Source organism: Salvelinus alpinus, chromosome 25 (genome assembly GCF_045679555.1).
Source record: "Salvelinus alpinus chromosome 25, SLU_Salpinus.1, whole genome shotgun sequence".
In the NCBI taxonomy this organism is placed as follows: domain Eukaryota; kingdom Metazoa; phylum Chordata; class Actinopteri; order Salmoniformes; family Salmonidae; genus Salvelinus; species Salvelinus alpinus.
In genome coordinates, this window is record NC_092110.1 from 46,826,157 (window position 1) to 46,852,312 (window position 26,156).

Below are 26,156 nucleotides of genomic sequence, written 5' to 3' on the forward strand. Positions count from 1 at the left end.
AAAGCGTGTTACATTTTGTGAAGATATTCTCTATAAAAGCAGGAAGTCCTTTTGAAAAGCCAATTTTATGTGAATATTGTCAATCTCCCCTCTGATGTTTGAATGTGCATTTCATTTCCATAGTTTAACATAAATATATGTAGTTATATTTCCATAGTTTAACATAGTTATATTTCAACATAGTTATATATTTTCTATAGTTTAACATAGTTATATGTAGTTATATTTCTATAGTTTAACATAGTTATATTTCTATAGTTTAACATAGTTATATTTAGTTATATTTCTATAGTTTAACATAGTTATATTTAGTTATATTTCTCCGTTTAACATAGTTATATTTAGTTATATTTCTATAGTTTAACATAGTTATATTTCTATAGTTTAACATAGTTATATTTAGTTATATTTCTATAGTTTAACATAGTTGTATTTCTATAGTTTAACATAGTTATATTTAGATATATTTCTTATATTTTTACATAGTTATATTTAGTTATATTTTCATAGTTATATTTAGTTATATTTCTATAGTTTAACATAGTTATATTTAGTTATATTTCAATAGTTTAACATCGTTATATTTCTATAGTTTAACATAGTTATATTTAGTTATTTCTATAGTTTAACATAGTTATATTTAGTTATATTTCTACCGTTTAACATAGTTATATTTAGTTATATTTAGTTATATTTCCATAGTTTAACATAGTTATATATTTTCTATAGTTTAACATAGTTATATTTAGTTATATTTCTATAGTTTAACATAGTTATATATTTTCTACAGTTTAACATAGTTATATTTAGTTATATTTAGTTATATTTCCATAGTTTAAAGTAGTTATATATTTTCTATAGTTTAACATAGTTATATTTAGTTATATTTCTATAGTTTAACATAGTTATATATTTTCTATAGTTTAACATAGTTTAACATAGTTATATTTAGTTATATTTCCATAGTTTAACATAGTTATATATTTTCTATAGTTTAACATAGTTATATTTAGATATATTTCTATAGTTTAACATCGTTATATTTCTATAGTTTAACATAGTTATATTTAGTTATATTTCCATAGTTTAACATAGTTATATATTTTCTATAGTTTAACATAGTTATATTTAGTTATATTTCTATAGTTATATTTCCATAGTTTAACATAGTTATATTTCTATAGTTTAACAAAGTTATATTTAGATATATATTTCTATAGTTTAACAGAGTTCTATTTAGTTATATTTCTATAGTTTAACATAGTTATATTTAGTTATATTTTCATAGTTTAACATAGTTGTATTTCTATAGTTTAACATAGTTATATTTAGTTATATTTCTATAGTTTAACATAGTTATATTTCTACCGTTTAAAATAGTTATATTTAGTTCTATTTAGTTCTATTTCTATAGTTTAACATAGTTCTATTTAGTTATATTTTCATAGTTTAACATAGTTATATTTAGTTATATTTTCATAGTTATATTTAGTTATATTTCTATAGTTTAACATAGTTATATTTCTATAGTTTAACATAGTTATATTTCTATAGTTTAACATAGTTATATTTCTATAGTTTAACATAGTTATATTTAGTTATATTTCTATTGTTTAACATACACTGCTCAAAAAAATAAAGGGAACACTTAAACAACACAATGTAACTCCAAGTCAATCACACTTCTGTGAAATCAAACTGTCCACTTAGGAAGCAACACTGATTGACAATAAATTTCACATGCTGTTGTGCAAATGGAATAGACAAAAGGTGGAAATTATAGGCAATTTGCAAGACACCCCCAATAAAGGAGTGGTTCTGCAGTTGGTGAACACAGACCACTTCTCAGTTCCTATGCTTCCTGGCTGATGTTTTGGTCACTTTTGAATGCTGGCGGTGCTTTCACTCTAGTGGTAGCATGAGACGGAGTCTACAACCCACACAAGTGGCTCAGGTAGTGCAGCTCATCCAGGATGGCACATCAATGCGAGCTGTGGCAAGAAGGTTTGCTGTGTCTGTCAGCGTAGTGTCCAAAGCATGGAGGCGCTACCAGGAGACAGGCCAGTACATCAGGAGACGTGGAGGAGGCCGTAGGAGGGCAACAACCCAGCAGCAGGACCACTACCTCCGCCTTTGTGCAAGGAGGAGCACTGCCAGAGCCCTGCAAAATGACCTCCAGCAGGCCACAAATGTGCATGTGTCAGTATATGGTCTCACAAGGGCTCTGAGGATCTCATCTCGGTACCTAATGGCAGTCAGGCTACCTCTGGCGAGCACATGGAGGGCTGTGCGGACCCAAAAAGAAATGCCACCCCACACCATGACTGACCCACCGCCAAACCGGTCATGCTGGAGGATGTTGCAGGCAGCAGAACGTTCTCCACGGCGTCTCCAGACTCTGTCACGTCTGTCACATGTGCTCATGTGCTCAGTATGAACCTGCTTTCATCTGTGAAGAGCACAGGGCACCAGTGGCGAATTTGCCAATCTTGGTGTTCTCTGGCAAATGCCAAACGTCCTGCACGGTGTTGGGCTGTAAGCACAACCCCCACCTGTGGACGTCGGGCCCTCATACCACCCTCATGGAGTCTGTTTCTGACCGTTTGAGCAGACACATGCACATTTGTGGCCTGCTGGAGGTCATTTTGCAGGGCTCTGGCAGTGCTCCTCCTTGCACAAAGGCGGAGGTAGCGGTCCTGCTGCTGGGTTGTTGCCCTCCTACGGCCTCCTCCACGTCTCCTGATGTACTGGCCTGTCTCCTGGTAGCGCCTCCATGCTTTGGACACTACGTGTGTAACATAATGTTTACAATAAGACATGATGTTTGGTGTGTAACATAATGTTTGGTGTGTAACAACATAAGACATGATGTTGGGTGTGGAACATAACATAGCGATCACATTATAGTCTTCTAAAGTGCTGCTCTGTTACCTTCTGTTAACTTTTACAATGATCTGTTAACTTCTACAATGATCTGTTAACTTCTGCAATGATCTGTTAACTTCTACAATGCTCTGTTAACTTCTATTAACTTCTACAATGCTCTGTTAACTTCTACAATGCTCTGTTAACTTGGTGTGTTTTTGTGTTGTACTAAAAAACATAATGTAACATGTGTTACTAACTTGGTTAATATTTTCTCCCATTGCTTTTATCATCATCATCATCTAACCAATGTTTACTTTGCAGGCTGCCACCCAAAGCTAAAGCTAGGGCTAAACCATTCACCTCTGGGTTAAACAAAAGGTAAACTAAAATCACAAGCGGCTATTTCCCCTTAATCTCCTCCTGAAGAATAATGGTTGTCTTTGTGTGTCTGTGGGACGTTTGATTCTGTCCCAGCTTCCCGGCGTCTGTCCCAATTGGCAACCTATTCCTTTAATAGTGCACTACTTTTGACCCAAACCAGGTCTATAACTCTGTCCAGGGGAACCAGCAGGTCTATAACTCTGTCCGGGGGAACCAGCAGGTCTATAACTCTGTCCAGGGGAACCAGCAGGTCTATAACTCTGTCCAGGGGGAACCAGCAGGTCTATAACTCTGTCCAGGGGGGAACCAGCAGGTCTATAACTCTGTCCAGGGGGAACCAGCAGGTCTATAACTCTTTCCAGGGGAACCAGCAGGTCTATAACTCTGTCCAGGGGGAACCAGCAGGTCTATAACTCTGTCCAGGGGGAACCAGCAGGTCTATAACTCTGTCCAGGGGGAACCAGCAGGTCTATAACTCTTTCCAGGGGAACCAGCAGGTCTATAACTCTGTCCAGGTGAACCACCAGGTCTATAACTCTGTCCAGGGGGAACCAGCAGGTCTATAACTCTGTCCAGGGGGAACCAGCAGGTCTATAACTCTGTCCAGAGGGAACCAGCAGGTCTATAACTCTGTCCAGGGGAACCAGCAGGTCTATAACTCTGTCCAGGGGAACCAGCAGGTCTATAACTCTGTCAAGGGGAACCAGCAGGTCTATAACTCTGTCCAGGGGAACCAGCAGGTCTATAACTCTGTCCAGGGGAACCAGCAGGTCTATAACTCTGTCCAGGGGAACCAGCAGGTCTATAACTCTGTCCAGGGGGAACCAGCAGGTCTATAACTCTTTCCAGGGGAACCAGCAGGTCTATAACTCTGTCCAGGGAACCAGCAGGTCTATAACTCTGTCCAGGGGAACCAGCAGGTCTATAACTCTGTCCAGGGGAACCAGCAGGTCTATAACTCTGTCCAGGGGGAACCAGCAGGTCTATAACTCTGTCCAGGGGAACCAGCAGGTCTATAACTCTGTCCAGGGGGAACCAGCAGGTCTATAACTCTGTCCAGGGGGAACCAGCAGGTCTATAACTCTTTCCAGGGGAACCAGCAGGTCTATAACTCTGTCCAGGTGAACCACCAGGTCTATAACTCTGTCCAGGGGGAACCAGCAGGTCTATAACTCTGTCCAGGGGGAACCAGCAGGTCTATAACTCTGTCCAGAGGGAACCAGCAGGTCTATAACTCTTTCCAGGGGAACCAGCAGGTCTATAACTCTGTCCAGGGGGAACCAGCAGGTCTATAACTCTGTCCAGGTGAACCAGCAGGTCTATAACTATGTCCAGGGGAACCAGCAGGTCTATAACTCTGTCCATGGGAACCAGCAGGTCTATAACTCTGTCCAGGGGAACCAGCAGGTCTATAACTCTGTGTCCCAGGGGAACCAGCAGGTCTATAACTCTGTCCCAGGGGGAACCAGCAGGTCTATAACTCTTTCCCAGGGGGAACCAGCAGGTCTATAACTCTGTCCAGGTGAACCACCAGGTCTATAACTCTGTCCAGGGGGAACCAGCAGGTCTATAACTCTGTCCAGGGGGAACCAGCAGGTCTATAACTCTGTCCAGAGGGAACCAGCAGGTCTATAACTCTTTCCAGGGGAACCAGCAGGTCTATAACTCTGTCCAGGGGGAACCAGCAGGTCTATAACTCTGTCCAGGTGAACCAGCAGGTCTATAACTATGTCCAGGGGAACCAGCAGGTCTATAACTCTGTCAATGGGAACCAGCAGGTCTATAACTCTGTCCAGGGGAACCAGCAGGTCTATAACTCTGTCCAGGGGAACCAGCAGGTCTATAACTCTGTCCAGGGGGAACCAGCAGGTCTATAACTCTGTCCAGGGGGAACCAGCAGGTCTATAACTCTGTCCAGGGGGAACCAGCAGGTCTATAACTCTGTCAAGGGGAACCAGCAGGTCTATAACTCTGTCCAGGGGGAACCAGCAGGTCTATAACTCTTTCCAGGGGAACCAGCAGGTCTATAACTCTGTCCAGGGGGAACCAGCAGGTCTATAACTCTTTCCAGGGGAACCAGCAGGTCTATAACTCTGTCCAGAGGGAACCAGCAGGTCTATAACTCTGTCCAGGGGGAACCAGCAGGTCTATAACTCTGTCCAAGGGGAACCAGCAGGTCTATAACTCTTTCCAGGGGAACCAGCAGGTCTATAACTCTGTCCAGAGGGAACCAGCAGGTCTATAACTCTGTCAAGGGGAACCAGCAGGTCTATAACTCTGTCCAGGGAACCAGCAGGTCTATAACTCTGTCCAGGGGAACCACCAGGTCTATAACTCTGTCCAGGGGAACCAGCAGGTCTATAACTCTGTCCAGGGGGAACCAGCAGGTCTATAACTCTGTCCAGGGGAACCAGCAGGTCTATAACTCTGTCCAGGGGGAACCAGCAGGTCTATAACTCTGTCCAGGGGGAACCAGCAGGTCTATAACTCTTTCCAGGGGAACCAGCAGGTCTATAACTCTGTCCAGGTGAACCACCAGGTCTATAACTCTGTCCAGGGGGAACCAGCAGGTCTATAACTCTGTCCAGGGGGAACCAGCAGGTCTATAACTCTGTCCAGAGGGAACCAGCAGGTCTATAACTCTTTCCAGGGGAACCAGCAGGTCTATAACTCTGTCCAGGGGGAACCAGCAGGTCTATAACTCTGTCCAGGTGAACCAGCAGGTCTATAACTATGTCCAGGGGAACCAGCAGGTCTATAACTCTGTCGAGGGGAACCAGCAGGTCTATAACTCTGTCCAGGGGAACCAGCAGGTCTATAACTCTGTCCAGGGGAACCAGCAGGTCTATAACTCTGTCCAGGGGGAACCAGCAGGTCTATAACTCTGTCCAGGGGGAACCAGCAGGTCTATAACTCTGTCCAGGGGGAACCAGCAGGTCTATAACTCTGTTAAGGGGAACCAGCAGGTCTATAACTCTGTCCAGGGGGAACCAGCAGGTCTATAACTCTTTCCAGGGGAACCAGCAGGTCTATAACTCTGTCCAGGGGGAACCAGCAGGTCTATAACTCTTTCCAGGGGAACCAGCAGGTCTATAACTCTGTCCAGAGGGAACCAGCAGGTCTATAACTCTGTCCAGGGGGAACCAGCAGGTCTATAACTCTGTTCAGGGGGAACCAGCAGGTCTATAACTCTTTCCAGGGGAACCAGCAGGTCTATAACTCTGTCCAGAGGGAACCAGCAGGTCTATAACTCTGTCAAGGGGAACCAGCAGGTCTATAACTCTGTCCAGGGGAACCAGCAGGTCTATAACTCTGTCCAGGGGAACCAGCAGGTCTATAACTATGTCTAGGGGGAACCAGCAGGTCTATAACTCTGTCCAGGGGAACCAGCAGGTCTATAACTCTGTCCAGGGGAACCAGCAGGTCTATAACTCTGTCCAGGGGAACCAGCAGGTCTATAACTCTGTCCAGGGGAAACCAGCAGGTCTATAACTCTGTCCAGGGGAACCAGCAGGTCTATAACTCTGTCCAGGGGAACCAGCAGGTCTATAACTCTGTCCAGGGGAACCAGCAGGTCTATAACTCTGTCCAGGGGAACCAGCAGGTCTATAACTCTGTCCAGGGGAACCAGCAGGTCTATAACTCTGTCCAGGGGGAACCAGCAGGTCTATAACTCTGTCCAGGGGAACCAGCAGGTCTATAACTCTGTCCAGGGGAACCAGCAGGTCTATAACTCTGTCCAGGGGGAACCAGCAGGTCTATAACTCTGTCCAGGGGAACCAGCAGGTCTATAACTCTGTCCAGGGGGAACCAGCAGGTCTATAACTCTGTCCAGGGGAACCAGCAGGTCTATAACTCTCTGTCCAGGGGAACCAGCAGGTCTATAACTCTGTCCAGGGGAACCAGCAGGTCTATAACTCTGTCCAGGGGAACCAGCAGGTCTATAACTCTGTCCAGGGGAACCAGCAGGTCTATAACTCTGTCCAGGGGAACCAGCAGGTCTATAACTCTGTCCAGGGGGAACCAGCAGGTCTATAACTCTGTCCAGGGGAAACAGCAGGTCTATAACTCTGTCAAGGGGAACCAGCAGGTCTATAACTCTGTCCAGGGGAACCAGCAGGTCTATAACTCTGTCCAGGGGAACCAGCAGGTCTATAACTATGTCTAGGGGGAACCAGCAGGTCTATAACTCTGTCCAGGGGAACCAGCAGGTCTATAACTCTGTCCAGGGGAACCAGCAGGTCTATAACTCTGTCCAGGGGAACCAGCAGGTCTATAACTCTGTCCAGGGGAAACCAGCAGGTCTATAACTCTGTCCAGGGGAACCAGCAGGTCTATAACTCTGTCCAGGGGAACCAGCAGGTCTATAACTCTGTCCAGGGGAACCAGCAGGTCTATAACTCTGTCCAGGGGAACCAGCAGGTCTATAACTCTGTCCAGGGGAACCAGCAGGTCTATAACTCTGTCCAGGGGGAACCAGCAGGTCTATAACTCTGTCCAGGGGAACCAGCAGGTCTATAACTCTGTCCAGGGGAACCAGCAGGTCTATAACTCTGTCCAGGGGGAACCAGCAGGTCTATAACTCTGTCCAGGGGAACCAGCAGGTCTATAACTCTGTCCAGGGGGAACCAGCAGGTCTATAACTCTGTCCAGGGGAACCAGCAGGTCTATAACTCTGTCCAGGGGAACCAGCAGGTCTATAACTCTGTCCAGGGGAACCAGCAGGTCTATAACTCTGTCCAGGGGAACCAGCAGGTCTATAACTCTGTCCAGGGGAACCAGCAGGTCTATAACTCTGTCCAGGGGAACCAGCAGGTCTATAACTCTGTCCAGGGGGAACCAGCAGGTCTATAACTCTGTCCAGGGGAAACAGCAGGTCTATAACTCTGTCCAGAGGGAACCAGCAGGTCTATAACTCTGTCCAGGGGGAACCAGCAGGTCTATAACAGGGGAACCAGCAGGTCTATAACTCTGTCCAGGGGAACCAGCAGGTCTATAACTCTGTCCAGGGGAACCAGCAGGTCTATAACTCTGTCCAGGGGAAACAGCAGGTCTATAACTCTGTCCAGGGGGAACCAGCAGGTCTATAACAGGGGAACCAGCAGGTCTATAACTCTGTCCAGGGGAACCAGCAGGTCTATAACTCTGTCCAGGGGAACCAGCAGGTCTATAACTCTGTCCAGGGGGAACCAGCAGGTCTATAACTCTGTCCAGGGGGAACCAGCAGCTCTATAACTTTGTCCAGGGGAACCAGCAGGTCTATAACTCTGTCCAGGGGGAACCAGCAGGTCTATAACTCTGTCAAGGGGAACCAGCAGGTCTATAACTCTGTCCAGGGGAACCAGCAGGTCTATAACTCTGTCCAGGGGAACCAGCAGGTCTATAACTCTGTCCATGTGGAACCAGCAGGTCTATAACTCTGTCCAGGGGGAACCAGCAGGTCTATAACTCTGTCCAGGGGGAACCAGCAGGTCTATAACTCTGTTAAGGGGAACCAGCAGGTCTATAACTCTGTCCAGGGGGAACCAGCAGGTCTATAACTCTTTCCAGGGGAACCAGCAGGTCTATAACTCTGTCCAGGGGGAACCAGCAGGTCTATAACTCTTTCCAGGGGAACCAGCAGGTCTATAACTCTGTCCAGAGGGAACCAGCAGGTCTATAACTCTGTCCAGGGGGAACCAGCAGGTCTATAACTCTGTCCTGGGGGAACCAGCAGGTCTATAACTCTTTCCAGGGGAACCAGCAGGTCTATAACTCTGTCCAGAGGGAACCAGCAGGTCTATAACTCTGTCAAGGGGAACCAGCAGGTCTATAACTCTGTCCAGGGGAACCAGCAGGTCTATAACTCTGTCCAGGGGAACCAGCAGGTCTATAACTCTGTCCAGGGGAACCAGCAGGTCTATAACTCTGTCCAGGGGGAACCAGCAGGTCTATAACTCTGTCCAGGGGAAACAGCAGGTCTATAACTCTGTCCAGAGGGAACCAGCAGGTCTATAACTCTGTCCAGGGGGAACCAGCAGGTCTATAACAGGGGAACCAGCAGGTCTATAACTCTGTCCAGGGGAACCAGCAGGTCTATAACTCTGTCCAGGGGAACCAGCAGGTCTATAACTCTGTCCAGGGGAAACAGCAGGTCTATAACTCTGTCCAGGGGGAACCAGCAGGTCTATAACAGGGGAACCAGCAGGTCTATAACTCTGTCCAGGGGAACCAGCAGGTCTATAACTCTGTCCAGGGGAACCAGCAGGTCTATAACTCTGTCCAGGGGGAACCAGCAGGTCTATAACTCTGTCCAGGGGGAACCAGCAGCTCTATAACTTTGTCCAGGGGAACCAGCAGGTCTATAACTCTGTCCAGGGGGAACCAGCAGGTCTATAACTCTGTCTAGGGGAACCAGCAGGTCTATAACTCTGTCCAGGGGAACCAGCAGGTCTATAACTCTGTCCAGGGGAACCAGCAGGTCTATAACTCTGTCCAGGGGGAACCAGCAGGTCTATAACTCTGTCCAGGGGGAACCAGCAGGTCTATAACTCTGTCCAGGGGGAACCAGCAGGTCTATAACTCTGTTAAGGGGAACCAGCAGGTCTATAACTCTGTCCAGGGGGAACCAGCAGGTCTATAACTCTTTCCAGGGGAACCAGCAGGTCTATAACTCTGTCCAGGGGGAACCAGCAGGTCTATAACTCTTTCCAGGGGAACCAGCAGGTCTATAACTCTGTCCAGAGGGAACCAGCAGGTCTATAACTCTGTCCAGGGGGAACCAGCAGGTCTATAACTCTGTCCTGGGGGAACCAGCAGGTCTATAACTCTTTCCAGGGGAACCAGCAGGTCTATAACTCTGTCCAGAGGGAACCAGCAGGTCTATAACTCTGTCAAGGGGAACCAGCAGGTCTATAACTCTGTCCAGGGGAACCAGCAGGTCTATAACTCTGTCCAGGGGAACCAGCAGGTCTATAACTATGTCTAGGGGGAACCAGCAGGTCTATAACTCTGTCCAGGGGAACCAGCAGGTCTATAACTCTGTCCAGGGGAACCAGCAGGTCTATAACTCTGTCCAGGGGAACCAGCAGGTCTATAACTCTGTCCAGGGGAAACCAGCAGGTCTATAACTCTGTCCAGGGGAACCAGCAGGTCTATAACTCTGTCCAGGGGAACCAGCAGGTCTATAACTCTGTCCAGGGGAACCAGCAGGTCTATAACTCTGTCCAGGGGAACCAGCAGGTCTATAACTCTGTCCAGGGGAACCAGCAGGTCTATAACTCTGTCCAGGGGGAACCAGCAGGTCTATAACTCTGTCCAGGGGAACCAGCAGGTCTATAACTCTGTCCAGGGGAACCAGCAGGTCTATAACTCTGTCCAGGGGGAACCAGCAGGTCTATAACTCTGTCCAGGGGAACCAGCAGGTCTATAACTCTGTCCAGGTGAACCAGCACGTCTATAACTCTGTCCAGGGGAACCAGCAGGTCTATAACTCTGTCCAGGGGAACCAGCAGGTCTATAACTCTGTCCAGGGGGAACCAGCAGGTCTATAACTCTGTCCAGGGGAACCAGCAGGTCTATAACTCTGTCCAGGGGAACCAGCAGGTCTATAACTCTGTCCAGGGGAACCAGCAGGTCTATAACTCTGTCCAGGGGAACCAGCAGGTCTATAACTCTGTCCAGGGGAACCAGCAGGTCTATAACTCTGTCCAGGGGAACCAGCAGGTCTATAACTCTGTCCAGGGGGAACCAGCAGGTCTATAACTCTGTCCAGGGGAACCAGCAGGTCTATAACTCTGTCCAGGGGAAACCAGCAGGTCTATAACTCTGTCCAGGTGAACCACCAGGTCTATAACTCTGTCCAGGGGAAACCACCAGGTCTATAACTCTGTCCAGGGGAAACCAGCAGGTCTATAACTCTGTCCAGGGGAACCAGCAGGTCTATAACAGGGGAACCAGCAGGTCTATAACTCTGTCCAGGGGGAACCAGCAGGTCTATAACTCTGTCCAGGGGGAACCAGCAGGTCTATAACTCTGTCCAGGGGAACCAGCAGGTCTATAACTATGTCCAGGGGGAACCAGCAGGTCTATAACTCTGTCCAGGGGAACCAGCAGGTCTATAACTCTGTCCAGGGGAACCAGCAGGTCTATAACTCTGTCCAGGGGGAACCAGCAGGTCTATAACTCTGTCCAGGGGAACCAGCAGGTATATAACTCTGTCCAGGGGGAACCAGCAGGTCTATAACTCTGTCCAGGGGGAACCAGCAGGTCTATAACTCTGTCCAGGGGAACCAGCAGGTCTATAACTCTGTCCAGGGGAACCAGCAGGTCTATAACTCTGTCCAGAGGGAACCAGCAGGTCTATAACTCTGTCCAGGGGAACCAGCAGGTCTATAACTCTGTCCAGGGGAACCAGCAGGTCTATAACTCTGTCCAGGGGAACCAGCAGGTCTATAACTCTGTCCAGGGGAACCAGCAGGTCTATAACTCTGTCCAGGGGGAACCAGCAGGTCTATAACTCTGTCCAGGGGAACCAGCAGGTCTATAACTCTGTCCAGAGGGAACCAGCAGGTCTATAACTCTTTCCAGGGGGAACCAGCAGGTCTATAACTCTGTCCAGGGGAACCAGCAGGTCTATAACTCTGTCCAGGGGAACCAGCAGGTCTATAACTCTGTCCAGAGGGAACCAGCAGGTCTATAACTCTTTCCAAGGGGAACCAGCAGGTCTATAACTCTGTCCAGGGGGAACCAGCAGGTCTATAACTCTGTCCAGGGGGAACCAGCAGGTCTATAACAGGGGAACCAGCAGGTCTATAACTCTGTCCAGGGGGAACCAGCAGGTCTATAACTCTGTCCAGGGGGAACCAGCAGGTCTATAACTCTGTCCAGAGGGAACCAGCAGGTCTATAACTCTGTCCATAGGGAACCAGCAGGTCTATAACTCTGAAAAATGTGGATTTGGAATTTGGTTTACTTTCTGATTTGACTGGTACTGCAATGGAATTGACGCCACACCTGATGCACACAGCCAAGTTCTTCAGAGCTTCAACCTTGTGTTCAGACGACAGCCAGTCTTTTCCTCAGAGCTTCAGCCTTGTGTTCAGACTACAGACAGTCTTTTCTGTATCATCCCCCCTCCTACTCCTACTCCTCCCCCTCCTCCTCATCCTCCTCCTCCTCCTCCCCCTCCTCCCACTCCTCCCCCATTCAAACCCCTCCAGACTGAACACAGAGCATCAGAAGAACCAGTACCGCTTCCACTCTGTGGCCTGTGTTGGCACTGAGGTCCACCTGGCAGCCTGCCCCCTGGAGTTCAACAAGGGTAATTATGGAGGGAGATTAGACTCAGAATGATGTAAATACACAGAACATACCTCACGAACAAGCACCATGATCAGACTGTATGTGTGAGCTATGTTTAATATATTCATGGATCCTGGTGCGTATTTGTGAGTTATGTTCTGTGTATTTACGTAATTATGTGTGTAATCTGACTCCGTAGGTAATGCCACAGGTTCCTGTAAGGGCGGCATGCCAGCCATGGTCAGCTGTGTACCTGGACCACAGTACGTACACAACAACGGACTGAAGAAGAACCTGAAAACCACGGTAAAGTACCTGGGCGGGTGGGTACACCTCTGCATTTGTATCTCACTGGCATAGACTTGAAGCTTCAACTACAGTTTCTGATTCTCTCTCCCCCGTGTCCCCTCCCTCCCCTGTGTCTCCTCTTCCCTGTGTCTCCTCCCCTCTCTCCCTTGTGTCTCGTCCCTCCCGTGTGTCTCCTCCCGTGTGTCTCCTCCCCTCTCTCCCTTGTGTCTCGTCCCTCCCCTGTGTCTCCTCCCGTGTGTCTCCTCCTCTCTCCCGTGTGTCTCGTCCCTCCCCTGTGTCTCCTCCCGTGTGTCTCCTCCCCTCTCTCCCTTGTGTCTCGTCCCTCCCCTGTGTCTCCTCCCGTGTGTCTCCTCCCCTCTCTCCCGTGTGTCTCGTCCCTCCCCTGTGTCTCCTCCCGTGTGTCTCGTCCCTCCCCTGTGTCTCCTCCCGTGTGTCTCGTCCCTCCCCTGTGTCTCCTCCCCTCTCTCCCGTGTGTCTCGTCCCTCCCCTGTGTCTCCTCCCCTCTCTCCCGTGTGTCTCGTCCCTCCCCTGTGTCTCCTCCCCTCTCTCCCGTGTGTCTCGTCCCTCCCCTGTGTCTCCTCCCCTCTCTCCCGTGTGTCTCGTCCCTCCCCTGTGTCTCCTCCCCTCTCTCCCGTGTGTCTCGTCCCTCCCCTGTGTCTCCTCCTCTCTTCCCGTGTGTCTCCTCTCCTCCCCTGTCTCCTCTCCTCCCCTGTCTCCTCTCCTCCCATGTGTCTCCTCTCCTCCCTGTGTCTCCTCTCCTCCCTGTGTCTCCTCTCCTCCCATGTGTCTCCTCCTCTCCTCCCCTGTCTCTTCTCCTCCCCTGTCTCCTCTCCTCCCCTGTCTCCTCTCCTCCCATGTGTCTCCTCCTCTCCTCCCTGTGTCTCCTCCTCTCCTCCGTGTGTCTCCTCCTCTCCTCCCTGTGTCTCCTCCCTCCCCTGTGTCTCCTTCCCTCTCTCCCCTGTGTCTCCTCCCCTGTCTCCTCCCTCCCCTCTCTCCCATGTGTCTCCTCTCCTCCCATGTGTCTCCTCTCCTCCATGTGTCTCCTCCTCTCCTCCCGTGTGTCTCCTCCTCTCCTCCCTGTGTCCCCTCTCTCCCCTGTGTCTCCTCCCCTCTCTCCCCTGTGTCTCCTCCTCTCCTCCCATGTGTCTCCTCCTCTCCTCCCTGTGTCCCCTCTCTCCCCTGTGTCTCCTCCCCTCTCTCCCCTGTGTCTCCTCCCCTGTCTCCTCCTCTCCTCCCGTGTGTCTCCTCCTCTCCTCCCATGTGTCTCCTCCCCTCCCATGTGTTTCCTCCCCTGTGTCCCCTCTCTCCCCGGTGTCCCCTCTCTCCCCTGTGTCCCCTCTCTCCCCTGTGTCTCCTCCCCTCTCTCCCCTGTGTCTCCTTCCCTGTCTCCTCCTCTCCTTCCCTCCCATGTGTCTCCTCCCCTCTCTCCCCTGTGTCTCCTCTCCTCCCTTTCTCCTCTCCTCCCTCCCCTCCCTTGTGTCTCCTCTCTTCCCTGTGTCTCCTCTCTCCCCTGTGTCTCCTCTTTCCCCTGTGTCTACTCTCTCCCCTGTGTCTCCTCTCCTCCCATGTGTCTCCTCCCCTCTCTCTCCTCCCCTGTGTTCTCCTCCCCTCTCTCCCCTGTGTCTCCTCTCTCCCCTGTGTCTTCTCTCCTCCCGTTTGTCTCCTCTCCTCCCGTGTGTCTCCTCCTCTCTCCCCTCCCCTGTGTCCCCTCCTCCCTCCCTTTCCCTGTGTGCCCCCCCCCCCCCCCCCCCTCCTCTCCCATCAGAGCACGGTGAGGCTGAAGGGTGGTGCCAAGCTGGGTGAGGGCAGAGTGGAGGTACTGAGGAACAATGAGTGGGGCACGGTGTGTGACGACCGTTGGACCCTGCTGTCGGCCAGCGTGGTGTGCAGGGAGCTGGGCTTCGGATCCGCCAAGGAGGCCCTGACTGGAGCTCGCATGGGACAAGGTGAGGACTGAGCACTCTGGTTTAATCTTCTAAGAGTGGAAGAGGTGAAAAAATGATTGTTGTCTATCAACAGTGACAAGCCACCGGGGTCTGACAACTTGGATGGAAAATGACTGAGGATAATAGCAGACGATATTGCCACTCCTATTTGCCACATCTTCAATTTAAGCCTACTAGAAAGTGTGTGTCCTCAGGCCTGGAGGGAAGCTGAAGTCATTCTGCTACCTAAGAATAGTAAAGTCACCTTTATTGGCTCAAATAGCCCACCAATCAGCCTGTTACCAACCCTCAGTGAACTTCTGGAAAAATTAGTGTTTGACCAGATACAGTGCTATTTTACAGTAAACAAATTGACAACAAACTTTCAGCACACTTATAGGGAAGGACACTCAACAAGCACAGCACTTACACAAATTACTGATGATTGACTGAGAGAAATTGATGATAAAAAGATTGTGGGAGCTGTTTTGATAGACTTCAGTGCGGCTTTTGACATTATCGATCACTCTGCTGTCGTGACGTGACGATCATTAATCTGATGACTGTTAATTATCGAATCAAACTAACTATGTTTAATTGTCACCCGATTAAATTTATCATGTAACAACTAACTCATTAGGAATTCGAGGCACCACAGGAAAAGTTGTTTAACGAGTTACTATCTCACGAATAAAACTCTAAAGAAATATAGATATCTGTTACATCAATAACTGTCAATTATCAATTATTGCCTCATCAGTCTCATTCTGATCGTTGTAGACCTCTTGAATCCGCAAGAACCCTAACCTTATTGATGAATCAGAAATACACAAATTGGCTTAATTATTTATTTACTAACCAACTAAATAATTACACCGAATACATAAACACACACACACACACACAGTATATATTATTGATTAGAAACGTAATACAATGAAACAGGTCCCTAGTGGACTAGCATGACTGCTTGGTTATAAAAAGGGGAGGGGTCAGAAGGAAAGGGAAAGGGAGAGACAGAGAGATTCAAACTATCGTTGTTACGTTTGGAAACTACGCTCACGGAAATCAGAACACTTAGCATCAACACCACCGCTCATTCGGATAAGAAATCCACTTCGGTGCGAGACTCTGCTGGTCTTGGAGTGTTCGTTAGATTAGATACTTCAGATGAAGTTCCTTAGAGGAGGAAGGGGAGGACCATCCTCCTCAGTGAATTTTATAAAAACAAAAATAGTGAAAAATGAAAAAAGTTATCCTTTTTAGATAAAACTATACTAAATATATTCACGTCACCAAATAATTGATTACAATTTTGCAATGAAGGTCCACAGTAGCCTCAACAGCACTCTGTAGGGTAGCACCATGGTGTAGCCAGAGGACAGCTAGCTTCCGTCCTCCTCTGGGTACATTGACTTCAATACACAACCTAGGAGGCTCGTGGTTCTCACCCCCTTCCATAGACTTACACAGTAATTATGACAACTTCCGGAGGACGTCCTCCGACCTATCAGAGCATTTGCTGCATGAACTGACATGTTGTCCACCCAATCAAAGGATCAGAGAATGAATCTAGTACTGAAAGCTACAGCTGGCTAGCACTGCAGTGTATAAAATGTGGTGAAGAGAGAGAGAGAGAGAGAGAGAGAGAGAGAGAGAGAGAGAGAGAGAGAGAGAGAGAGAGAGAGAGAGAGAGAGAGAGAGAGAGAGAGAGAGAGAGAGAGAGAGAGAGAGAGAGAGAGAGAGAGAATGTTTTCGTAGTATATATATTTTTTCACCTGGTCACAGACAGCTGATGTGTTCTACACTGACGTCCACAAACGAAGGGAAAAGGTGAGAGGAGCAAAGCGCATACATGAATGTGAGAAGGAATTATATATACAACGAGCTGTTTGTATGTGTCTGGTATGAAAGTGAACTGTGTTTGCGCGTGATCAGGAGTGTATTCATTGCACCGATTCTGCTAAAAAAAAAACATTTCTTAGACAGAAGCATACGGAACGAAACGGGGTAAAACATACCTGAATTTGTCCAATAGAAACTCTGGTTAGCAACTGTTGGACTAATGATTACACCCTAGATCAGGCAAGAGTGTGCAAGGCGTTACTGAATGTGTCACTGTCTGTCACCTTGATTACTCTAAATTGTCTTGACCTGTGTGCACTTACGTTGTAAACATTCATTCATAGGCTAGGTTGTGGTAACCTCATGATGGGTACAGGGACAATTAGAGTTTCATGTAGTAGCCTAAACCTGTCACTGTTACATTGAACTGGGTGAATGGAATATGAATGACAGGTCATGTTCATTAAAAAAAATATATCCTCCCTCATCTTAAACGTCGGCGACCGCCACTGGTGTGTCTGTGTGTGTCTTTAGGGATGGGTCCTATCCACATGAATGAGGTCCAGTGTCTGGGGACGGAGAAGTCGATGTGGGACTGCGGCTTTAAGAACATAACGTCAGAGGACTGCCAGCATGTAGAAGACGCCGCTGTGAGGTGCAACACGCCATACATGGCTCTGGAGAACTCGGTCAGAGACTAACTACTTATCTCTGTTCTATTCTATTCCATTCTGTTCTGTTCTATTATGTTCTATTCTATTATGTTCTATTATGTTCTGTTCTATTCTATTATGTTCTATTCTATTATGTTCTGTTCTATTATGTTCTGTTCTATTCTATTATGTTCTATTCTATTATGTTCTGTGCTATTCTATTATGTTCTATTATGTTCTGTTCTATTCTATTATGTTCTGTTCTATTCTATTATGTTCTATTCTATTATGTTCTGTTCTATTATGTTCTGTTCTATTATGTTCTATTCTATTGTGTTATGTTCTGTTCTATTCTATTATGTTCTATTATGTTCTGTTCTATTCTATTATGTTCTGTTCTATTCTATTGTGTTCTGTTCTATTCTATTATGTTCTATTATGTTCTGTTCTATTCTATTATGGTCTGTTCTATTCTATTGTGTTCTGTTCTGTTCTATTCTATTATGTTCTATTCTATTATTTTCTATTCTATTATGTTCTATTCTATTATGTTCTATTATGTTCTGTTCTGTTCTATTCTATTATGTTCTATTCTATTTTGTTCTATTCTATTATGTTATGTTCTATTCTATTATGTTCTGTTCTATTCTATTATGTTCTATTCTATTATGTTCTATTCTATTATGTTCTATTCTGTTCTGTTCTATTATGTTCTATTCTATTATGTTCTATTATGTTCTGTTCTATTATGTTCTGTTCTGTTCTATTATGTTATATTCTATTCTATTATGTTCTATTATCTTATATTCTATTATGTTCTGTTCTATTCTATTCTATTATGTTCTGTTCTATTCTATTATGGTATGTTCTGTTCTATTCTGTTCTATTCTATTATGTTCTATTCTATTATGTTCTATTCTGTTCTGTTCTATTATGTTCTATTCTATTATGTTCTATTATGTTCTGTTCTATTATGTTCTGTTCTGTTCTATTATGTTATATTCTATTCTATTATGTTCTATTATCTTATATTCTATTCTATTATGTTCTGTTCTGTTCTATTATGTTCTGTTCTATTCTATTCTAAGTAAAAGTTTCGTCAAGTAATTTAGTTTAGCAAAGAGGGGGATATTTATTTTTTACTGTGAATCTTAAACTGTTTATTGATCAATGATGTGTTGACATTGGTATTAGATTCCTGATCGAACAGGAGTGTTTGCTGCAGTAATGTTCAATACAGTGTTAGTAGTATTGTGATGAGAGATATAAACCTGGATACATCCTGAATATGTGATGTGTGTAATGACGTCCAATACTCTCATCAAACACATGCCTTTAACCCATAAATCACAGTATCCATCACAAATGCACCGTAATCCCTACAAAGTGCACTACTTTTGACCAAAGCCCTATGGCTTAGTACATTATATAGGGAATAGGGTGCCATTTGGATGCGGACAATGGCAGAGATTCAATCAGATCAAGCCTTAACTGAGATAGCCGACTCCCGCATTGCTGTGATTTTGGCAGTGTCAGAAGTGGAACTGTGTTAAAGCTTACAACATTCCACTGTTCCAAATTGCATCAAGGCTATGTGGGATTATTACTAATCCAATGGCAACATCCAATGGCAATGTCCGCAATAGAGATAACGGATCAGCCGCTTGCTGATTCCACGCAGTTCCCACCTCCGACATCGCCTAAATAAAAACAATCAAACTGCTATGCGGTTGTCGGTTATCGTGGGTTAAGGCAGAACTGATTGAATCAAAGTGCTGTATGTCTGGATAAACGCCCTGTGTTCAGCCAGACCGTAATCGCCCACACTAACCCCATCCACACACTCCCCCTTCCCTCCGCTTCCTAACCCGTCTGCCCAACCACAGATCCGCCTGACAGGGGGGCGTACCCGGTACGAGGGGCGGGTGGAGGTGTTGAGCACGAAGGCCAACGGGACCAAGAGCTGGGGGCTGATATGTGGAGGGACCTGGGGCACCAAGGAGGCCATGGTGGCCTGCAGACAGCTGGGGCTAGGCTACGCTAACCACGGCCTGCAAGTAGGTGTATTAGCCAAGCTAACGGCTAGGCTACGCTAACCACGGCCTGCAAGTAGGTGTATTAGCCAAGCTAACGGCTTGTACAGTGATAATAGAACATGCTTAAACCAGGTTATAACCATGGACTACAATTACCATGAATCTCCAACCTCGGATTTGTTCCGCAGATCTCAAGGCTAGGGACCTCATGGCTAGGGACCTCATGGCTAGGGACCTCTGGCCTCTCTCAGGCTACCTCATCATGAGAGTGTAAACCTCTCTCAGGCTACCTCATCACGAGAGTGTTAAACGCTCTCAGGCTACCTCATCACGAGAGTGTTAAACGCTCTCAGGCTACCTCATCACGAGAGTGTTAAACGCTCTCAGGCTACCTCATCACGAGAGTGTCAACCTCTCCTAGGCTACCTCATCACGAGAGTGTAAACCTCTCTCAGGCTACCTCATCACGAGAGTGTTAAACGCTCTCAGGCTACCTCATCACGAGAGTGTAAACCTCTCTCAGGCTACCTCATCACGAGAGTGTCAACCTCTCCTAGGCTACCTCATCACGAGAATGTTAGCCTCTCTCAGGCTACCTCATCACGAGAGTGTTAACCTCTCACCGGCTACCTCATCACGAGAGTCTTAAACGCTCTCAGGCTACCTCATCACGAGAGTGTTAGCCTCTCTCAGGCTACCTCATCACGAGAGTGTTAGCCTCTCTCAGGCTACCTCATCACGATAGTGTCAACCTCTCTCAGGCTAACTCATCACGAGAGTGTTAGCCTCTCTCAGGCTACCTCATCACGAGAGTCTTATTCCAAATACATGAACCTCCCCAACCAATCCCCTTGCTGGGGCTGGGGGGGGGGTGAGCCAACAGCCAACCATAACATGCCAGGTAGCGACATCTCATTGGTTCTCCCAACCCACCAGGAAGGAACCAATGTGGCTCCCCGCTCCATAACTCACCCTGACATGTTCACCTTGACATGTTCACCTACCTTGACATGTTCACCTTGACATGTTCACCTTGACATGTTCACCTTGACATGTTCACCTACCTTGACATGTTCACCTTGACATGTTCACCTTGACATGTTCACCTTGACATGTTCACCCTGACATGTTCACCCTGACATGTTCACCTACCTTGACATGTTCACCTTGACATGTCCACCTTGACATGTTCACCCTGACATGTTCACCCTGACATGTTCACCTTGACATGTTCACCTACCTTGACATGTTCACCTTGACATGTTCACCTACCTTGACATGTTCACCTTGACATGTTCACCCTGACATGTTCACCTTGACATGTTCACCTACCTTGACATGTTCACCTTGACATGTTCACCTTGACATGTCCACCCTGACATGTTCACCCTGACATGTTCACCCTGACATGTTCACCTACCTTGACATGTTCACCTTGACATGTCCACCTTGACATGTCCACCTTGACATGTCCACCTTGACATGTTCACCCTGACATGTCCACCTTGACATGTCCACCTTGACATGTCCACCTTGACATGTTCACCCTGACATGTCCACCTTGACATGTTCACCCTGACATGTCCACCTTGACATGTTCACCCTGACATGTTCACCTTGACATGTCCACCTTGACATGTTCACCTTGACATGTTCACCCTGACATGTTCACCTTGACATGTTCACCTTGACATGTCTACCTTGACATGTTCACCCTGACATGTTCACCCTGACATGTTCACCCTGGCCCTCAGGAAACCAGCAAACCCCTGGCCCTCAGGACTGTGCACAGACTAGACATTGGAGGAAGCACAGACAGGCTAGAGCAGTGTTTCTCATCTCCAGTCCTCGACTATCCCAAACACGTCTGATTCAACTAGTCAAGGGCTTGATGATTAACTTACTAGTTTAATCAGGTGGTCTGAGGCTACAGCAACAACCAGTACTGTTGTGGGTATTCCAGGCCTGGAGTTGAGACAGGAAGTGCCCTCTCACTGACTTCCCCTAGGCCCCCTTTACAGGTGCGAATCGTGGGAGGCAGGACGTACTATGAGGGCCGTGTGGAGGTTCAGGTGGGGGCGCGGTGGGGCACAGTGTGCTCTGCCAGCTGGACCACTAAAGAGGCCATGGTAGTCTGCAGACAGCTAGGCCTGGGGTACTCCATGCATGCCATCACTGTGAGTAAGACTGGGAGAAGAAGAAATCAATTCCTTCACAGTATGATGTGTGTTGGAAGTATAATACTGTACTATAGAGTTGGGACAGGTACTATAGAGCTGGGACAGGTACTATAGAGCTGGGATAGGTACTATAGAGCTGGGACAGGTAGTATAGAGCTGGGACAGGTAGTATAGAGCTGTGAGGGGTACTATAGAGCTGGGACAGGTCATATAGAACTGGGACAGGTAGTATAGAACTGGGACAGGTACTATAGAGCTGGGACGGGTCCTATAGAGCTGGGACAGGTAGTATAGAGCTGGGACAGGTACTATATAGCTGGGACAGGTACTATAGAGCTGGGACAGGTAGTATAGAGCTGGGACAGGTAGTATAGAGCTGTGACGGGTACTATAGAGCTGGGACAGGTCCTATAGAACTGGGACAGGTAGTATAGAGCTGGGACAGGTAGTATAGAACTGGGACAGGTAGTATAGAACTGGGACAGGTACTATAGAGCTGGGACAGGTACTATAGAGCTGGGACAGGTAGTATAGAGCTGGGACAGGTAGTATAGAGCTGGGACAGGTACTATAGAGCTGGGACGGGTAATATAGAGCTGGGACAGGTAATATAGAGCTGGGACAGGTACTATAGAGCTGGGACAGGTAATATAGAGCTGGGACAGGTACTATAGAGCTGGGACAGGTCCTATAGAGCTGGGACAGGTCCTATAGAGCTGGGACGGGTACTATAGAGCTGGGACGGGTACTATAGAGCTGGGACGGGTCCTATAGAGCTGGGACGGGTCCTATAGAGCTGGGACGGGTCCTATAGAGCTGGGACAGGTAGTATAGAGCTGGGACAGGTAGTATAGAGCTGGGACAGGTACTATAGAGCTGGGACAGACGTTGCCTTTCTCCTACCGAAACATTTTGCTTACGTCTGTCATTTTCTGTGATTTTTCTACTAAACGTTCCTGTAGATAGTTCTAAAACCATTATTTGTTGAACAGTAAAAGCCTATTCAGTATGTTGATTGCTGCTATGAAAGTATCAGCCTGTCCCTGTTTTGCTATTGGCTGCTGAGCTGGAGCCACTCCCTCTCCCCACTGTGACACGGAGGACAGCGAGATGCAGTCCGAGGGGTACAAGTGTAACCGATGTGAAATGGCTAGCTAGTTAGCGGTGGTGCGCTACATTCTGTGAGTACATCACTAATAGTGTTTCAATGGGTGACGTCACTCGCTCTGAGACCTTGAAGTAGTTGTTGCCCCGCAGCTTTTGTGGAGCGATGGGTAACGATGGTTCGAGGGTGGCTCTTGTCAATGTGTGCAGAGGGTCCCTGGTTCGAGCCCGGGTAGGGGCAAGGAGAGGGACGGAAGCAATACTGTTATAAGAGCATAAGAGCATTTCCGGCGCCGAAAAGAGATGGCCGCCTCGCTTCGCGTTCCTTGGAAAATATGCAGTATTTTGTTTTTTTACGTGTTATTTCTTACATCGGTACCCCAGGTAATCTTAGGTTTCATTACATACAGTCGGGAGGAACTACTGAATATACGATTAACGTCAACTCATCATCGTTCCTACCAGGAATATGACTTTCCCGAAACGGATCCAGTGTTTTGCCTTCCACCCAATACAATGGATCTGATCCCAGCCGGCGACCCTGTGCGACGCCGAAAAAGGGGAAAACGAGGCGGTCTCGTGGTCAGGCTTCGGAGACGGGCACATCGCGCTCCACTCCCTAGCATACTACTCGCCAATGTCCAGTCTCTTGACAATAAGGTTGATGAAATCCGAGCACGGGTAGCATTCCAGAGAGACATCAGGGATTGCAACGTGCTCTGCTTCACGGAAACATGGCTAACTCAAGGGACGCTAACGGAGTCGGTGCAGCCAGCTGGTTTCTTCATGCATCGCGCCGACAGAAACAAACATCTTTCCGGTAAGAAGAGGGGCGGGGGGGGTATGCCTTATGATTAACGAGAAGTGGTGTGATCATCATAACAACACACAGGAACTCAAGTCATTCTGTTCACCTGATCTAGAACTCCTCACAATCAAATGTCGACCGCATTATCTACCAAGGGAATTCTCTTCAATCATAATCACAGCCGTATATATTCCCCCCCAAGCAGACACATCGATGGCCCTGAACGAACTTTATCTGACTCTTTGTAAACTGGAAACCACACACCCTGAGGCTGCATTCATCGTAGCTGGGGATTTTAACAAGGCTAATCTAAAAACAAAACTCCCTAAATTCTATCAGCATATCGATTGTGCTACCAGGGCTGGAAAAACACTAGACCATTGTTATACTAATTTCCGCGACGCTTATAAGGCCCTCCCCCGCCCCCCTTTCGGAAAAGCTGACCACGACTCCATTTTGTTGATTCCAGCCTACAAACAGAAACTCAAACAACAAGCTCCCGCGCTCAGGTCTGTTCAACGCTGGTCCGACCAATCTGAATCCACGCTTCAAGACTGCTTCGATCACGCGGATTGGAATATGTTCCGCATCGCGTCCAACAACAATATTGACGAATATGCTGATTCGGTGAGCGAGTTCATTAGGAAGTGCATTGACGATGTCGTACCCACAGCAACGATAAAAACATTCCCAAACCAGAAACCGTGGATTGACGGCAGCATTCGCGTGAAACTGAAAGCGCGAACCACTGCTTTTAACCAAGGCAAGGTGACCGGAAGCATGACCGAATACAAACAGTGTAGCTATTCTCTCCGCAAGGCAATCAAACAGGCTAAGTCTCAGTACAGAGACAAAATCGAGTCGCAATTCAACAGCTCAGACACAAGAGGTATGTGGCAGGGTCTACAGTCAATCACGGATTACAAAAAGAAAACCAGCCCCGTCGCGGACCAGGATGTCTTGCTCCCAGACAGGCTAAACAACTTTTTTGCCCGCTTTGAGGACAATACAGTGCCACTGACACGGCCCCCTACCAAAACCTGCGGGCTCTCCTTCACTGCAGCCGAGGTGAGTAAAACATTTAAACGTGTTAACCCTCGCAAGGCTGCAGGCCCAGACGGCATTCCCAGCCGCGTCCTCAGAGCATGCGCAGACCAGCTGGCTGGTGTGTTTACGGACATATTCAATCAATCCTTATCCCAGTCTGCTGTTCCCACATGCTTCAAGAGGGCCACCATTGTTCCTGTTCCCAAGAAAGCTAAGGTAACTGAGCTAAACGACTACCGCCCCGTAGCACTCACTTCCGTCATCATGAAGTGCTTTGAGAGACTAGTCAAGGACCATATCACCTCCACCCTACCGGACACCCTAGACCCACTCCAATTTGCTTACCGACCCAATAGGTCCACAGACGACGCAATCGCAACCACACTGCACACTGCCCTAACCCATCTGGACAAGAGGAATACCCATGTGAGAATGCTGTTCATCGATTACAGCTCAGCATTTAACACCATAGTACCCTCCAAACTCGTCATCAAGCTCGAGACCCTGGGTCTCGACCCCGCCCTGTGCAACTGGGTCCTGGACTTCCTGACGGGCCGCCCCCAGGTGGTGAGGGTAGGTAACAACATCTCCACCCCGCTGATCCTCAACACTGGGGCCCCACAAGGGTGCGTTCTGAGCCCTCTCCTGTACTCCCTGTTCACCCACGACTGCGTGGCCATGCACGCCTCCAACTCAATCATCAAGTTTGCGGATGACACTACAGTGGTAGGCTTGATTACCAACAACGACGAGACGGCCTACAGGGAGGAGGTGAGGGCCCTCGGAGTGTGGTGTCAGGAAAATAACCTCACACTCAACGTCAACAAAACAAAGGAGATGATTGTGGACTTCAGGAAACAGCAGAGGGAGCACCCCCCTATCCACATCGACGGGTCAGTAGTGGAGAAGGTGGAAAGTTTTAAGTTCCTCGGTGTACACATCACGGACAAACTGAATTGGTCCACCCACACAGACAGCGTTGTGAAGAAGGCGCAGCAGCGCCTCTTCAACCTCAGGAGGCTGAAGAAATTCGGCTTGTCACCAAAAGCACTCACAAACTTCTACAGATGCACAATCGAGAGCATCCTGTCGGGCTGTATCACCGCCTGGTACGGCAACTGCTCCGCCCACAACCGTAAGGCTCTCCAGAGGGTAGTGAGGTCTGCAGAACGCATCACCAGGGGCAAACTACCGGCCCTCCAGGACACCTACACCACCCGATGTCACAGGAAGGCCATAAAGATCATCAAGGACAACAACCACCCAAGCCACTGCCTGTTCACCCCGCTATCATCCAGAAGGCGAGGTCAGTACAGGTGCATCAAAGCAGGGACCGAGAGACTGAAAAACAGCTTCTATCTCAAGGCCATCAGACTGTTAAACAGCCACCACTAACATTTAGCGGCCGCTGCCAACATACTGACTCAACTCCAGCCACTTTAAAAATGGGAATTGATGAAAATTATGTAAAAATGTACCACTAGCCACTTTAAACAATGCCACTTAATACAATGTTTACATACCCTACATTACCCATCTCATATGTATATACTGTACTCTATATCTATATGTATATACTGTACTCTATACTGTACACTACTGTTCTAGTTACAGAGAGGGGAGAGTCACAGCTTTCTGTGAGTACATCACTACTGCTGTTCTAGTTACAGAGAGGAGAGTCACAGCTTTCTGTGAGTACATCACTACTGTTCTAGTTA

At 47.6% G+C, this 26,156-nt stretch overlaps 1 protein-coding gene across 5 annotated transcripts in view; it reads left to right on the forward strand.

The window, feature by feature from the left end:
• The window catches only part of LOC139554043 (lysyl oxidase homolog 3B), an 88,334-nt gene that overhangs the window by 24,275 nt on the left and 37,903 nt on the right, over window positions 1-26,156 (forward strand). The window contains exons 6-12 of one of the 5 annotated variants that reach the window (XM_071366954.1): window positions 3,190-3,246; window positions 12,450-12,550; window positions 12,731-12,837; window positions 14,606-14,786; window positions 17,145-17,299; window positions 19,150-19,320; window positions 21,321-21,476. In XM_071366954.1, coding sequence (XP_071223055.1) covers window positions 3,190-3,246; window positions 12,450-12,550; window positions 12,731-12,837; window positions 14,606-14,786; window positions 17,145-17,299; window positions 19,150-19,320; window positions 21,321-21,476 — 928 coding nt within the window. Of the gene's footprint in view, window positions 1-3,189; window positions 3,247-12,449; window positions 12,551-12,730; window positions 12,838-14,605; window positions 14,787-16,497; window positions 16,599-17,144; window positions 17,300-19,149; window positions 19,321-19,349; window positions 19,373-21,320; window positions 21,477-26,156 lie in introns of those variants that run through there. The other 4 variants (XM_071366949.1, XM_071366950.1, XM_071366951.1 and 1 more) reach the window with 4 other exon arrangements.